This window comes from Amborella trichopoda, chromosome 1 (assembly GCF_054954075.1).
Source record: "Amborella trichopoda isolate Santa Cruz 75 chromosome 1, AtrichopodaSantaCruz75HAP2 v2.0, whole genome shotgun sequence".
Lineage (NCBI taxonomy): Eukaryota > Viridiplantae > Streptophyta > Magnoliopsida > Amborellales > Amborellaceae > Amborella > Amborella trichopoda.
This window is the reverse complement of record NC_142336.1, coordinates 33134521-33150840: the sequence shown is the minus strand read 5'-3', so window position 1 is coordinate 33150840 and position 16320 is coordinate 33134521. Positions and strand designations below refer to the sequence as shown.

At 34.8% G+C, this 16320-nt stretch overlaps 1 protein-coding gene across 2 annotated transcripts; it reads left to right on the top strand.

Moving 5' to 3' along the window:
* Positions 1-2671: 2671 nt before the first annotated feature.
* LOC18428327 (Plasma-membrane choline transporter family protein) lies at positions 2672-8311 on the top strand. Of its 2 annotated transcripts, none has more exons than XM_088862544.1 (4): positions 2672-2745; positions 2883-3098; positions 4967-6115; positions 7709-8311. In XM_088862544.1, the coding sequence occupies exons 1-4, from the start codon at positions 2725-2727 to the stop codon at positions 7859-7861; spliced, it is 1539 nt and encodes a 512-aa protein (XP_088718670.1). In that variant the 5' UTR covers positions 2672-2724; the 3' UTR covers positions 7862-8311. The 2 variants fall into 2 exon arrangements, with proteins under 2 accessions (XP_088718670.1, XP_088718675.1); XM_088862549.1 differs by having other exon boundaries at positions 4645-6115.
* Positions 8312-16320: the final 8009 nt, after the last annotated feature.

Below are 16320 nucleotides of genomic sequence, written 5' to 3'. Positions count from 1 at the left end.
TCATATTGTCATAAATAATTCTCGATCCAGATCGAACGACTCCAATCCAAATTACCAAATTTTAAAACTTTGGAACAAGGTACTCATATTGCTCGCATTAAATCATTCACATGATCTTGACATTAGCAACATAAAATAATATTGACATGATAGTAACATTGCAACATAAAAGACTATTCGCATGATCTAAATAATACACATATCTTGAAATTAGCAACATTAAATAATACTCACATGATCTTGACATTAGCAACATAAAATAAAGGGAAAAATTTATTTAGTCGTGGCTCTAAACAATTAAATTTGAATCTATCCGAAAAATTTCAGTAGAAGAGGTTGTTTTGATGCCCAAATATCTTCAAATTGATCATCTCGACATCAAAGTGCATGGACATGAGAAAAAAATGGATCGTAAGTTTTTAGAAATAGTATCTTTTGTGAGGTATTTTTCGACTGTCAATTTTCAATATTTTCAAGTTTTCATAGATATATCGATCTACACTATTTTTGAAGCTTTAAACTTTATAGATAAATATGAAAATATATTTTAAGGCTATCACATTTTCAATATTGAAACCACATTTCTCGGTACTATTTGAAGGTAGGCTCTAATTTGATTGTTTAGAGCCTAAGTTCTATACAAACCGCACCCTAAAATAAATGGCATGTATTTCAATCAAATGTTAAATATTGATTTTTGAAAGGATGAGGTTTCTATAGGGCCTAGGCTTTATGAAAACACAATAAAGCCTCACCTCAAATCCTCATCCGAAAAGTACTTTCATCATTGAAAATCTTAATGATGGCTTGAAAATTACTTTTCAATACCGATAATAAAATTTGACATTAAAAAAATGATACAGATCTTGTGAATATGTAATTGTTAGGGCGAAATGACTGGTCTAGATGATTTGTTGCAACATACACTATTTTCAAAATTTGAAATCCTAATTTTTTTTCACAACCATAATGTTCAAGATGAGATGGTCGATTTAAATGTTTTTCAACACTTGAATTGAAATTTTTAATGATTTATGAGGTGATTGCCTTATTTTGATAGGGTTGTATTTTTCTTTTTTAAATGGTTTCTCCAAGAAGATGCTCTTATAGAAGAGATTGTATACAATGGGACTAAATTACTGACAACCATTCGATGTGAAATCTAATAATTTGAGTATGTCACAAAGTTTAAAAAAATTATTTTAAAAAAATATGAGTTTGATCCATAAAATAAAAGCAACCATTTTACATCCACAGGTAGAAGAGCCAAGAAAATAAAGTTTATAAGTAAACAGGGGCTTAAACATTGCGCTATAGTTTGATTTGATAACCTTTCTACATGCGAAAATGACATAATGATAAGGTTTGATTTGAATGACCACATTCAAAGTGGGGTCCTTCATAGTGGACAGTGCGTCACTGTCGACGTGGCAAATAGAATGGTTATTGGGCCTCCATACCTCAAATGGGTGGATAGGAAGTTCCAAGACCGACCCCCTCTCTAGCCAAAACATTTCCTACGCCTGCGGGAGTATACCATCTATTTACTCCTAATACATGCTGGGAATAATTTTTATATGTCAAATGTTGGGGATGCAGTACCTACAACCTATAAACTAATCTCAATAAATAAAAGCTTTTGAAGTAAACTCTCTATGTATTAGAAATAAAATAATTCCTCAACATTCAATAGAGACATAAAAGCTTTTGAAGTAAACTCTATATGTATTAGAAATAAAATAATTCCTCAACATTCAATAGAGAGTCCAATTTTTTAGAGTGCAAGAAAATTTCATCAATTATTGTCATTTTAGCTTTTTTTTAATTAATCGTGGCTAGCTATATGAATTTTGATTCCCCATTCTACTTTATTAAATGCTATATCTTCAATGAAGCCATAAGTCTCTATATTTTTTTGGACTAACTTCAACCACATCCTTTTAGGCCTATCCCTTATCATTTTCAATCATGTCACTGAACTAACTCGCACCACTTAATAGGTGTTGTATTTGATCGGTAGCACACATGGCCAGATCACCTAAGTTTAGTCTCTCTCATTTTATCACCTACTTATGTCACGCCTAAATTCTCTCAAATATATTCATTTTGAATTTTATCTTTTCTTGTCTTGCCACTCATTCATCTCAATATCATCATCTGTGCTACACTTATTCGTATGCGTAATTTTAAATGTAAGAAAACTAAAAATTCAAAATTTTATTGGTGTTAAAAATAATCATTTAGCCGTTTCAAGATTTTGGGCCGAATAAAATAATCTTTCTAAACAAGTGTTTTGCGAAAGGGCGAATACAAATAGTATGATCCCGTGGGAGTATATCCATGCACCATAACTCTGATCCATCACTCTCTCTCTCTCTCTCCTCCCAACCTTCACTGTACCTTCCCGGTTTGTCCACTCTTCTCCTCTCTCTGCTCTCTCTCTCTACTGTGCTCCAGTCCCCACCTTTCTCTCTCATTGTACCGTCCCGGTTTGTCCTCTCTCTCTACTCTCCCTACTGTGCTCCAGTCCCCACCTTTCTCTCTCATCGCACCAAAGCAAGTCTTTCACATGGCAATGTACACCATTAGTCTAGCCGACATCATCATCAAGGCCCGGACAGAAGTCAGTACAAGGCCACTAGACCCCTCTTTACCCCCACTCTCTCTCTCTACATGGAGAGAGAGAAACGTAAAAAACTTTTCAGAAGAAGATAAGCAAGAAAGATGGGCGCAATGGATTCCTCTGTATTGGCTCTCTCTTTCTCTACCTTCCCTCTTTCTATAAACCACAACTGATCCCACACTCTCAAAAGAGAAATGTTCCCTTTCTCTCTCTAAACCAGAGAGGATATTCAGTTGACTGGTACAACTCTGTTTTGCAGGTTGCTGAGATAGGGGAGGAGCAAGGAGGGAGAGGAAATGAAGAGAGAGAGAGGGATAATGAAGAAGGAGAGAGAAGGGGAGATGAGCATGAAGGAAATAGAGACATGGAGAGAGGAGAGGAGGGGCAGCAGCAGGTTGCTGCAGGTGAGCCGCCCCCCGCGGCCGAAACTTCTTCGAGCTTCTCGAATACTCGAGGCATCAGCACCACCTCACGGGTTAGTCTCTCTCTCTTTGAGTGAGGAAATTTATATGCATTAGATGGGTTTTGAACCTGAGTAAACGAGTACAACCTCAATTCACCTTTCCTCTCTGGTTTTTCACTCACTCACTCTCAGAGGAACTTCTCTTATTTACAAGTTTTATACATTAGTTGTTGCTGTGATACTCACTCGCAGAGGGATATTGTCGGAATCACACCTGGTTTACACAAAATTTTATTTTCTTACATTGAATTTTCATGGTGCTCTTGAATGTTGTGTGGTTTGCTTCCAACTTTTTTTTTGTTTTTTTTTTTTGTTCCCCTTGTTCTTTTATATCATTTTCATGGTTTTAGGACTTTTTATTGGGGAAAATTATTTCATGTGCGCATTTCTACATATGAGGTCCAGAAAGTGTAAAGCATACATCTTAAAAATAGATGTAAAGCAGGTGTTCTATCTGAAAACAATGGAAACTAAATATTCAAATGTTTTCTTATTAGAATTATTATTTTTAATTTTTAATTTTATTTTTTTTCTTCGTATTCATGATTTTCATGTTAGATATTACATGACTTTAAATATTAAGCCTTTAAATCCATCTAAAAAATAGTTTTATTAGGATGCCTGCATTTCAACATATGCGGGCTTGGCCACATAGAAACCAAGACCCTTTTTTGGTGGAAATTTATTGCACTGCAATAAGTATTGAAGCCGTAGTCCCTAGAGTGCTCCTTATCTAGTGAAAAGGATGGACGAATGGAGACAGAGCAAAGCAAGTCTTGTTCTATTTGGTGGCCCCGCGGTTTTATTTTTTTAATTTAGTGGGGAAAAAGGATGCCCTAACGGTAGAAATAGAACTCAAATTGTTATGTTTTCGTAGCCGCCGCCGTAACCACGTAAGCTTTAAGCCTATTTGGTGGATCCACTCTTCCTCACCTACTTCAATTGACTAGTGGTAAGCTGCAATTACCACAAAAATCCATCCGAAACTGAAAAAAAAATTTCAAGCAATTGTCATGATATTGAAATATATTACTATAGAAAGATAAGCTATTTCAAGTCTTATAAATAGTGCATCTTGTAATACATTATCTGGATCGTTAGTATTCAATAGTATTTGCAAATATGCTTAAATCGTACACAATGAATGTGTTCCTCTGTTTTTATATAAGGGGCAGTGGCGTACGGATGCATTTGAATGTGTAGAGGTAAGGTGTATCTTCACATTTTTATGGTATATAATTTTGATATAAAATATTCTTAAGATTATCTCAAAATCTATTTTTATATTTAATTATAAAATTTTAAATTTAAAAAATGGTTAAAATCAAGTAGATCCATAAACATATGAAAATCTTGAAAATGAACGGTGTAGATAATATGTTGTAAAATGTACTATTTTTTAACATTAAAACTACTTTTTCCAATGGATTTTTGAGGGGCATCCGTAGTTCTACATTATACGGTATTATAAGGTAGCATCCTTTTATAAACGTTTTCCTTTATATAATATCTCTAAAGTATTCAGAAGTTTGAATTCACCAAGGTTACTTTTGTTTAGGTGCTCCGCGTGAAAGACATTTTGATTACACTATTGCTTTTCCCTGTTGGTTTTCTAGTAGAACATGAGTCCCCGTGGTACCTTGGAAAGTGTTTTCTCAACGTTCTACACATTTTGTCACCTGTTCATGTGAAAGTATTTTCCCATGATGATGGGAAAGTACTTTCGTTTGGCAAATTTCCCATGGGCTTGGAAAAGGACTTTCTTTGAAACAAAGGTTCCAGAGAAATTCCAAGCTTCCCCATGGGCTTGGGAAAGGGCTCTCTTTGAAACAAAGGTTCCAGAGAAATTCCAAGCAGTGAAATTTGGGAGCATGACACAGGGAGGGGCGGGGAGCATAATCACGAACTCCGGAGGTTGCAGAGACCGGCTCACCCTTCTGGTATTTGTGGTCCACATTCTCGGCGCACTGGCGGCGTTGGGCTTCCTAGGGTTCAAGGCAATATGGGGAGCCATAAGAGGGGGTGGAAAGCAAAAGAGAGTGGTGGAATTCTGGGTTCCTCCTGTAGAGGTAGCCATACTGGTGGGTGCATTCATGGCCGTGGCCTCTGCGAAGGCCACTAGGTGGTGGCCTAAGCAGGCAATTCACACAGCTCTCTGGGGCAGCTTCACCATGACCATGGCAGCATCGATAGTGATGCTAAGCTTCTCGACGCCCTCCACAGTGGGAATTGGAACTCCTCTCCTTATTTTTTCGATCTGTGATGGACTCTATTGCTGCTGGGTAACCCGTCGTCTTGATTACGCTGTCCGGGTGCTATCGAAAGCTCTTGAGCCAACTGCAAAGTTTCCGGACCTGGCTGAGCCCCTGTATTGGCTGGTAGGGGTGGCAGCTGTATGGACCTCGGCTTGGAGCCTCGCTCTCTCTGGTGCTTCCTCCATGGAAGGCCTACCTGTCCCTGCATTGCTAGTATTCATGCTAGTGCTAAGCATGGCATGGACACTCGAGGTACTGCGCAACATAGGGAACTTGACTGTCTGCAGAGTGATGGGGCTTTACTATACGCGAGGCATCCAGTCGATCCCACGCTTCTGCTTCGAGCGAGCCCTCACGAACACATTGGGAAGTGCATGCCTTGGATCTGCTCTGGTGCCTATGGTCGAGGCGTTGCGCATATTGGCCCGAACTCTTAACCTTGTCGAGGGGGAGGATGAGTTCCTGTTTTCTTGTGCACATTGCTGCTTTAGGGTCATGGAGGATGCCTTCCACTGTGCCAATGGCTGGGGTTTTGTGATGGTGGCGGTGTATGGGAAGGGGTTTGTCAGCGCATCAAGGAGTACATTGGACGTTATCCGGCGGCGTAAGATGGAATCTCTAATGGACTCCGACATTACGAGCTCTGTGTGCTTTCTCAGTGGGATTTTGAGCGGGGCGATCTGCGCCATCATCGCGGGGTCCTTCGCGAAGGCCTATCACATGGAGTTCACGGCCACTGTTACATTAGCGTCGTTCTTCATTGGTTATCTCATGGTAGGCACTCTCTTGAAGCCATTGCTGTCTGGTCTTACCTTTATCTGATTTTAAAAAATGAGAAGGAAATTTTGTTTCTAAGCAATCAAATTAGAGTCCACCTCAAATTTTTTACTAGAATAGGTTGTTTTGATACGCAAATACCCTCAAATTGATCATCTCAACATCAAGATTTATAGACATGAGAAAAAAAATTGATTTCGAGTTTTGAAAATAGTGTATTTTATAACTTATTTTTGGACTGTCAATTTTCAATATTTTCAAGTTTTCATAGCTCTACTTGATCTACACTATTTTTAAAACTTTAAATTTTATAATTAAAGATAAAAATATATTTTAAGGATATCACAATGATTTTCAGTATTAAAACCACATTTCTCGATACTATTCGAATGTGTGCTTTACTTCGATTGTTTAGAGCTTTGGCTCTATACTGGGGGCACCCTTATTTTAGCTGTTATGAATTACGAAAAGTGCGTGGTCCTTCACCACAGAGTACGTTTCAGACACTAGGGGCTCCTAAACAAAGAATTTTCTGATAAGAAAACACTCGCTATGGCTTTCTCATCTTCCAAAGTGTAGTTATCTTAGCAGCTGAGAAAGCATTTTCCCAACCTTTTTTCAGCTTTTAAGTCTAAAATGTGAGAGATTATTGACAGTGTGAGAAAGAAGCACCAAGATGTTGTGGTGGCCATGAGTCAGGTTGCCTGCCCTGGCGATTACCCCTAAAAACATGGGACTGGGTCACAAAATGTGGCTCAAACCAAGCCAATTCCGGGCTACACAAGGGCCGGCCCAGTTTTGCCTCGACCCTACCCTCTTTTTTTTTTCGTTATATTTTCTTGATTTATTTTCTTTTTATCTAGCCTGGCCAGCCTTGATAGGGCTAGGGCTAGGACAGGCTGGACCGGCTCCTATGGTGACTATGGATGGGCTAGGGGCAATGCTGACCCAGCCCAGGCCCGGCAGGTTGCCTGCTCCCCCGAGATATGATGTCGCTTGACTTTTTAAGTAATTTGCTTTTGTCGGTGAGAAAGCAGTGAACAAACTTTCACATGGCCCAGTAAGCATTTTCACAAGAAACAACCGTCCCCAAAGATGAAAGTATTTGTATAAAACAAGCCATGAACAAAACATTTAGTTTGGTCGGGTGTACACAATGCTCCCGCAAAGACCATAATATCCACTTACTACCTTTAGTGAAAAAGCATCTTAAGAGGTTTTTTTGTTTTTTATATATATATATAAAATTTTGGGATCCACTTAATAATTACATACTGATTTTGTTTAAAAAACAAAATTAGATTTTGTGTATTTTATCACTTAGTTCTTGCTATCACATTTTGGATGGTCTATATTCAATTTTAAAACATTATTTTTTCAGGCCCACAAAGAATGCTATAATTTTTTTATTTAGTTTTTTTTGAAGTTGGTAAGAGGATACACCCCAAAACATGAGGTTCTAAAAGTACTCCTAAATTTGCATTTTACCTAAGGAAGTAAATGGATAGTATGCTCCCATATGAGCAAAAAATTATTTTACTCTAGTTTGTATGGCAAATGGAGTTAATGTATTGCAATTGTTGACATCAGACTCGAATCAGCATGGTGTTGCCTCACGCGTGTGTAAACACTTACTACGTGTGTTACGCTGAGAAGCCAGACAACAAGCTCTTTGATGAAACCATACCCAACCAATTGAAGGAGATGAGTGGAGGGGCCCACAGCACCATCACCGTTGGCTAGGCTTCCAAATCGGATGGAGTAGAGCATATTCCTAGAGCATCATCCATCGTAATCCTCCTCATCATTGCCATGGCCATGGGTGAGAATTTCATTCCAATAGAATCAACCTAAGGGTGGCAACGGGCCGGACCAGCCTTTGCCCTTGGCCCAGCTCTTGTTCCCCCATAGGTTTCGCCGAGGCCCGGTCTTGGCCCTATTAGGGTCAGGTAGGGGCAAAACAAATATCGGAAATAAAAGAAAAGATAAGAAAAAAAAAAAAAAGTCGGGCCTAGAGCCGGTGCTACTTTTTAGGGCCAAGTGGTCGGCCCAACCGAAGTTTTTTAATATGTCACTAGGGAAAAAAAATATAGGTGGCAATATTAGAGAATGTTTTTTTCTACTTATATCTTGTGTGATTCTAAATAAACGAGTGGCCAAGCTAGGTTTTATATATAGGAAAGGTTTTTATACCTCCCCTACTGTATAGAAGTACTATATTTTTCTCCCCCCTCTAGCTGTCCAATTTAGATCAAATAAGTCATTGACTATTTGATCTAGATCCGATGCCTTAGAGTATTTTATTTTTAGTTTTATTTTATAAATTATATGAATATAAAATTTGGTATGTGCCATCGTCTCAATGGGATGCACATAAAACAATATAAAAAAAATATTTTCAATAAAAAAAATGATCAGGATATCCCTAAAACTTTTAGGGATTATTTGGTCTTATTAGAAATTTTTTTGGAATGGTGATAATGTTATTATTAGAAATCTTTTTGGAATAGTGCGATGATGATTTTAATTTAGTATTTTAGTAGAATTTTGTGACAAAAAAAGAAGAAAATGATAATTCTGCATTTTAGTGGCATTTTGTGATAAAAAAGAAAGAAATAATAGTTTATAGGCCGGTGCTGGTAAAAGTTTGGTAATGCATTTCCTATATTCCTTTCAGAGATAGCCAAACAATAACAATGTAATTCCCACGTTGCATCTAAATACCACCCAAACAGTAACAATCCATTTATAGGTAATGTATTACGTAGTAATATATTACGTCAGTAATATATTTCACAAACAATATATTTCCACGTATTCAAACGACCCTGAGTGCATTTTAATAGTAAGGAAATGGAGAGAAAATCACGAAATCCATTACACGTGGGGGTGAAAAATCTATTATGAGTTTGACGGATAATCTTTGGAAATGTTTGTCATGGTCTTTGCCCTATCCCCTCTTAAAAAAACATTTCCCTCTCTCACGTATACGTTGTATTGTATAATTATTAAGGTAAGTAGAAAGTAGAGGTAGGGGATATGTAGAGGGGAATCTAAATTGATTTCAACAGATGTACGAGGAAAATCTTCTACTGTAATCATAATAAAAAATTTCTACATCCTTCTATCCCCAATTTAGGTTGTAGCGATCATCAAACTCTCATATAAAAACAATTTTTTTTAATAATTGCCAAGTCTAAGGGAAAATCTAAATTGACCAATTTGGGTTGTAGCCATCATCAAACTCTCATATAAAAACAAATTTTTTTAATAATTGCCAAGTCTAAGGGTAAATCTAAATCGATTTGAACAGTTGTAGAACTTGATGAGGGAGAATTGTCTACTGCAATCTTAATAAATAAATTTTTACATCTCTCTATCGCCAATTTGGGTTTCTACATCCCTCTATCCGCAATTTAGGTTGTAGTCCGCCATCCGTTCTAGTATAAAACCAGAAATAATAAAAATAATAACGGATAATCCTTGAGAAATTACACAAATTGGAAAAACTACATGCATATCCGTTGTAGTCTGTGTTATTACAAAACTAGCGAATAGTTTCCGTTATTATCTATGTGTCCATTTTTTTTCATGTCATAACGAAATTTTAAAAAAAGAGACAATTTTACTCTTTTCCAGTTGTTGAACAACTGGAAATCAGAACCATTTCGGTTTTTGAAAAATCGAAAATTCAAAATTTTCGATTGTTGAAGAAGCGAAAATTTTAAAAATTTTTTTTCTCTTTCATAGGTCCTTTGCGTATTCTCTCTCTATCAACTAATCAATTTTTTTTTAAATTCGATTTTTGAATAACGTCCTCTGCCTATTCTCTCTCTATCCACTAATCAATTTTTTTTAAAATTCAATTGTTGAAGAACCAAATTATCTCTCTATAACTTTTTCCCTATATTTATCCATTCTCTCTCTATCCACATTTACGTGGGTTTAAACTCTTCCCTATTTTTATCCATTATATCTATACATTAACATTAAAGTCCTAATGTTGATCAATTCTCTCTGTTCCAGTTACAAATTGAAAGATGGTCGCGATAGATTAGTCATTTGTAGAGAGAGAATGGATAAACATATGGTAGATTAGTCATGGTAGAGAGAATAGATAAATATAAGAAGAGTTTAAACCATGTATCTTCTCTATGTTTATCCATTCTCTCTGAGTTATAAACTATTCTCTATGTTTATCCATTCTTGTTCCACTTACAAATCAATTGAAAGATAGTTACGGTAGATTAGTCATTGAAGAGAGAGAATGGTAAACATAGGGAAGGGTTCATAGGGAAGAGTTTAAACCCACCCAAATGTAAGGTATAGAGAGACGTAGGGAAGAGTTTAAAGGAAAAGATGGAGAAATTTTTTTTTGGAGAACTGAAAATTTAAAATTTTCGGTTCTTCAACAATCGAAAAGTTTTAATTTTCGGTTTTTAAAAACTGGCTTGATTTCGATTGTTGAAGAAGAAAATCCATTAAATTCGGTTGTTCAACATTCGAAAAAAGAGTAAAATTGTTTTTTTTTTAAATTTTCGTTATGACATGAAAAAAACGGACAGATAGATAATAATAGAAACTATTTGGTAGTTTTATAATAAAGTAAACTATAACGGATATATATGTAATTTTTTCTAAAATTTTTTTCACACAACGTAATCCTAAAAGATTTCATACAACATAATCCTAAGAGATTAGTGAAAGGTCAATTGAAATAAGATACCTCTTTAGTCATAATCCTCATAAAAAATTAATAAAAGGTCAATTAAAATAAGATACCTTTTTAGTCTCTTCCAATACTTGAAAATTTTCTACTGCAATTACCAAACCTTCTAGTTTACTAATCAAACTTCTCCCCATTTTTTAACATGTACCATAAAGATTTTGATTTTGGTATCATAAATTTATTGCTTATTTTAAAATATATATAAAGAGACATTTGAAAGATTTTTATAATAAATAAATAAAAATAAGCCTTATCACAATAATATCATGTTATTCCAATCATATTAGTCCAATGACTTATCATGTTGAAACCAAAGTCTAATCATGTTAGCCAAACATAGCTATATTTTTCATATTTGAATGATAATGTATTTCTCATATTTCTTCCAGACATAGCCAAACAGTAAACAATGTATTTCCCAAGTTGCATCTAAATACTACCCAAACAGTGAAAATCCATTTGCAGGTAATGTATTACGTAATAATGTATTACGCCTGTAATGTATTTCACAGACAATATATTTCTAGGTATTTAAATGGCCTCTTAATGTACATTCATGTACAAAAATTTAGGTGTTGTTTGATTGCAGGTTGCCACCTTATACTGTATAAGTAATGTATACCTTAAAAATCCATTAGAAATGAGTGTATTGAAGTTGGGTAATCTTCAAATTGATCATCTTAACCTTGAGATATATTGATACAAAGAAAAAATATTTTCAATTTTTTAAAATAGTGCATCTTGTAACAAGTTATCCAAATTAAACTATCTATTTTTAAGATTGTCAGGTGTTTATAGATTTGCACTATCTTTTAAAATTAAAAATTTCATAATTAAGGTTGAACATGGATTTTCAAGTCATTGTATAGTCCAAAACCTGAACTACACCTTTTGGCAAAATTTAGAGGTGCAACTTACTTGTGTACTATAAGGTGGGCATCTTATACAAACATGAACTTTTCATAGGGTTTATATATATATATATATATATATATATATATATATATATATATATATATATATATATATATATATATATATATATATATATATATTGTATTTGACCAAATGGTATTTTTTCCCTTTGTTATTTACTCTCAAGGGTTATGATTTTGACAATTTGAATTATAAATTGCTATTATGTGATGTGCTGCTAGTTGTGGTAGTGATGGTGTTGTGGAGTTGGTGTTTGGTGGTGGTGCCAGTGGTAGGTAGGTTGTAGGGTTGTGGATGTAGACTAGTGGTTGTGTTGGCGTTATAACATTGTTGGTAGTTAGTGTAGTGATGGTGCGATGGACGTGATGGTCGTGGCTAGGTGGCAGTGGTGGAGGTAGTAGCATTGGTGGTGGTGTAGCTATGGGATATAGGGGTGCTAGTGGTGGCGTAGTGGTGGTGCGATGGAAGTGATAGTGCTGGCTAGGCAGTGGCGGTAGAGGTAGTAGCGGTGGTGGTTGTGTGGCTATGGACATGGCAATGGTATAGCGGTGGCAATGGGTATGGTAGAGTCCCAAACTAAGCTTTGTATGAGTGACCGAGCAGACTCGGTAGAGTCCATGATGGATGCAAACCCAACTTAGGTTGGGTTAAAGTCATTGGGACCCCAACCCAACTCATTGGTTCAAATCATGGGTCTTGACCTCAAACCGGTTTGGGGTAGCCCACCGACCCGATTGCGACCCCAACAATGGTAGTGGCAGTAAGGAGAAAAAGAATCAAACAGTATGGTGGTGGTGACAATTTGGAGTAGTTTTAGAAAAAAATAAATTTAAGAGCCCAATTAAAGCTAGGAATCAATTGAAATTTGCGAATCAAGCATCTCTCAAGGACAAACATCTAAGGTAAAATTTTAAAAGAAGGCCCAAATAACAATTTGGTTAGAAAAATCAAACATTAAGTAGCAATATGATCAAAGACTATGATTAAGCGCACAACGGGGTGGGTATTGGATGATGTCTAGCGGTTCTAGAGATAATCTTGAAATTTGAATGAAATCGATAGGCACGTATAAGTTGAAGCCTCACGCTTTCCAAGATTAATTACAGCCACAACCTGTTAAGTAAGCCTTACCTTTTGGCGTGATAATATTTTTGTGAAAGTATTTTCACAAAAAAAGAGTGCCTTCGTGTGGTTAGGTATATGAGTTTTTTTTCACAACTACCATTTGATGTGAAAAAATGCAATGAAACAAAATTGGTGTAACAAAAACTCTCTCACCACATGGGGGAGTCCCGCCTTGTGAAGATACTTTCATGAAAATATTTCACCCTGCACTAAACATGTAGTTCCATCCACCCACAAAATAAAAGTTAATTATCTATAACAACCATCCATTACTAGGGCCTTTTGAACGTGTATGACATGTTTGATTGGGGCAAAGTCCCCCTCTTCCACAAAATATGGAAGGCGTTAGGAATTTTCATATTTTAATGATTTTCTCAAAGGGAAAGCTTTCTATGTAACTTCAACCACATATAAATTATATATGACTCTACTTCTCAACCGGTCAGTTTAAATGGACAGTTAGGATTGCTTATGTCCATGCCAAATATTGCTTGATTTTTAATTTTTTTCTATGAAATGTTTTTGAGTGATAATTGGGGCGTCCCATCTTCTTATTTGCGTGCATATAGAAAAAAAAAATTCTCATGAAACAAATGACCAAAATGCCTCCAAAAGTTTCAAGGGTATTTAATTTCTTATCAAAAGAAACAACATACCCATAAAATGAACATAGCTGCGATGGGATGTTGAGATGGATGAGTAACAAGAAAAGAAATGGTCGAATTCGAAACAAATGCATTTGAGAGAATTTAGGTATGATACTAATGGGCAATAAGATGAGAACAAATAGACTTAGATAAGCTGATCATGTGCAGTGCAGGCCCAGTACAACACTTATTAGAATGTGTGAGTTAGTTGAAGTAGAAGGCTTAAAAAGGACAAAGGTTAGATTCAAAAAGACATAATTAGAAATAAAGAGAAACAATATAGGAACTTATGACCTCACTGAATGTATGACCCTTAGTAGAGTAGAATGATAGATAAAAATTTGTGTGGCTAACCCCAATTAGTTGGAAAATGACTCTGATGATGATGATTATGTGCACCTTGTTAGATGTTTGCAAACTTCAAATTTTCCTGTAAAACAAAGATTAAAAATAAGGCACTCAGAACCATCAGATCAGGATATGAGCTTAAGAGCCAACTTATTAACATGGTGACAAGCTATCCCATTAATATACTCAAATTTGACGGCTAAAGCTTTCGTGTTTTTAAAACCCATGGAGTTGCGGGCTTTCCCTCTTGTGGCTTTCACAGGGGTGCAACAAATATGGGAGTGGGATTGGTCGAACTTGAGTTTTCCATTAGTGAAAATTTCTATCAAAACAAACATGCTCCTAAGGTAAAGTCGGGAGATGGACGAAGGATGATGACCTTTAATCAGGTGGAAAAAGTTCAGGGACTACATTTACTGTATAACCATTCACTTTTTTTGTACAGATAGGTCACGGGTCGTTTAGGCACATTGATTTTGGGGTATGGATTTTTAATATCTTGGATATTGCAAAAGCCACTGTCTAGTTTGGGCAATGGCTAGGGTATTATAATTTTATAGGGATTAAATATTAGAAAATCACCTAACTTTTCCACTATTTTATTTTCAAAGCAAAACCTATTTTTTTGAATTTCCAAAGCCTGTGGATTCCACTTGTCGGCTCTTTAACCTGAAACCTAGGGCACATATGGTAGGTATGAAAGTATTTGAACGAAAATACTTTCATGTGAAAACTATTTATGCATGTTTGGCATGCGACAAATACAAAAAACTATATCAAATTTTAGAGAGGGAAAGTACTTTAAAATTTTTAAAGAGAGAAACTATCTCTAAATTTTTAGAGAGTGAAACTATCTCAAATTTTTAGTATTAGAGATACTATATTTAAATTTTAGAAAGAAACTATATCAAAGAGAGCCTAAATTTTTTAGAGAGATAAACTATGTCGAATTTTTTAGAGAGAAATTATCATAAATTTAAAGTTTCAGAGAGGGAGAGCATCGTAAAATTTTAGATAGAGAAACTATATCAAATTTTAGAGTGAAATTGCCTAAAATGCTTTAGCGAGAAAAACTAGCTCAAACTTTTAGAGAGAGAAACTATCTCAAATTTAAATTTAGATAATGTACCTTAAATATTTTAGATAAAGAATCTATCTCAAAGTTCTTGGAGAGGGAAACCATCTTAAATTTAAAATTTTAGAGAGTGAAAGTACCTCAAACTTTTTGGAGAGAGAAATTATCTCAAATTTAAAATGAGAGAGATAAAGAAGATTAAAACTTTAGAGAAATATTGTATCAAATTTTAGAAATACAGTACATGAGAGATACTATCTCAATTTTTTTAGAGAGAAACTTCCAATTTAAAGTTTTAGAGAGAGAATCTTAAAATTTTAGATAGAGAAACTGTATCAAATTTTAGAGTGTAAGTACGCAAAAACTTTTAGAGATAGAAACTATCTCAAATTTTTTAGAGAGAAAAACCGATTTCAAATTTTAAGTTTTAGAGAGAAAATATCTTACAATTTTAGATAGAGAAACTATATTAAAATTTTGAAAGTCTACTAGAAATTTTTTAGAGAGAGAAATAACTCAAATTTTTTGAGAGAAATTATATCAAATTTTAAGTTTCAGAGAGAGAAGGTATATTAAAATTTTAGAGATAGAAACTACATCAAATTTCAGAAGGAGAAACTACCTGAAAACTTTTAGATAGATAAACTATCTCAAAAATTTTAAATGAGAGAAACTATATCAAATTTTAAGTTTTAGAAAGAGAAAAATATCTTAAATTTTTTTAAAGAGAAACTATATCAAATTTTAGAGAGAGAAACTATCTCAAAATTTTAGAGAAAAAAACCATATCAAATTTCAAGTTTTAGAAGGAGAAAGCATGTTAAACTTTTAGTGAGAGTAACTATATCAAATTTTAGAGAAAAAAATACCTAAATTTTTTAGAGAGAGACTAAATATCAAATTTTAAGTTTTAGAGAGAGAAAGTTTCTTAAAATTTTAGAGACATAAACTGTATCAAACTTTAGAGAAAGAAACTACTAGAAACTTTTTAGAGAGAGAAATAAGCTCAAAAACTTTAGAGAAAGACTATTTTAAATTTTAAGTTTTAGAGGGAGAAAGTATCTTAAAATTTTAAAGGGAGATACTATATCAAGTTTTAGAGAGAAAGTATCAGAAATTTTTAGAAAAAAAACTATATCAAAATTTTTGTAGAGAGAAACTATTTCAAATTTTAAGTTTTAGAGAGAGAATATATTAAAATTTTTAAGAGAGAAACTATCTCAAATTTTTAGAGAGAGAGACTATCCCAAACAGTGTTTTCAAAATCGAACTGGAACGGTTATCCGGACATGGGCCTAGAAGCGATTTAACCGGCTTATCTGGTAAACTGGCCAATTCAACC

Excerpts from the sequence above, each read along its gene's own strand:
- LOC18428327 (XM_088862544.1), top strand. The coding sequence starts at position 2,725 with ATGGGCGCAATGGATTCCTCT. Across the intron at positions 2,746-2,882 it reads TGGGCGCAATGGATTCCTCT|GTTGCTGAGATAGGGGAGGA; the intron begins GTATTGGCTCTC and ends TCTGTTTTGCAG. Across the intron at positions 6,116-7,708 it reads TCTTCATTGGTTATCTCATG|ACTCGAATCAGCATGGTGTT; the intron begins GTAGGCACTCTC and ends TGTTGACATCAG.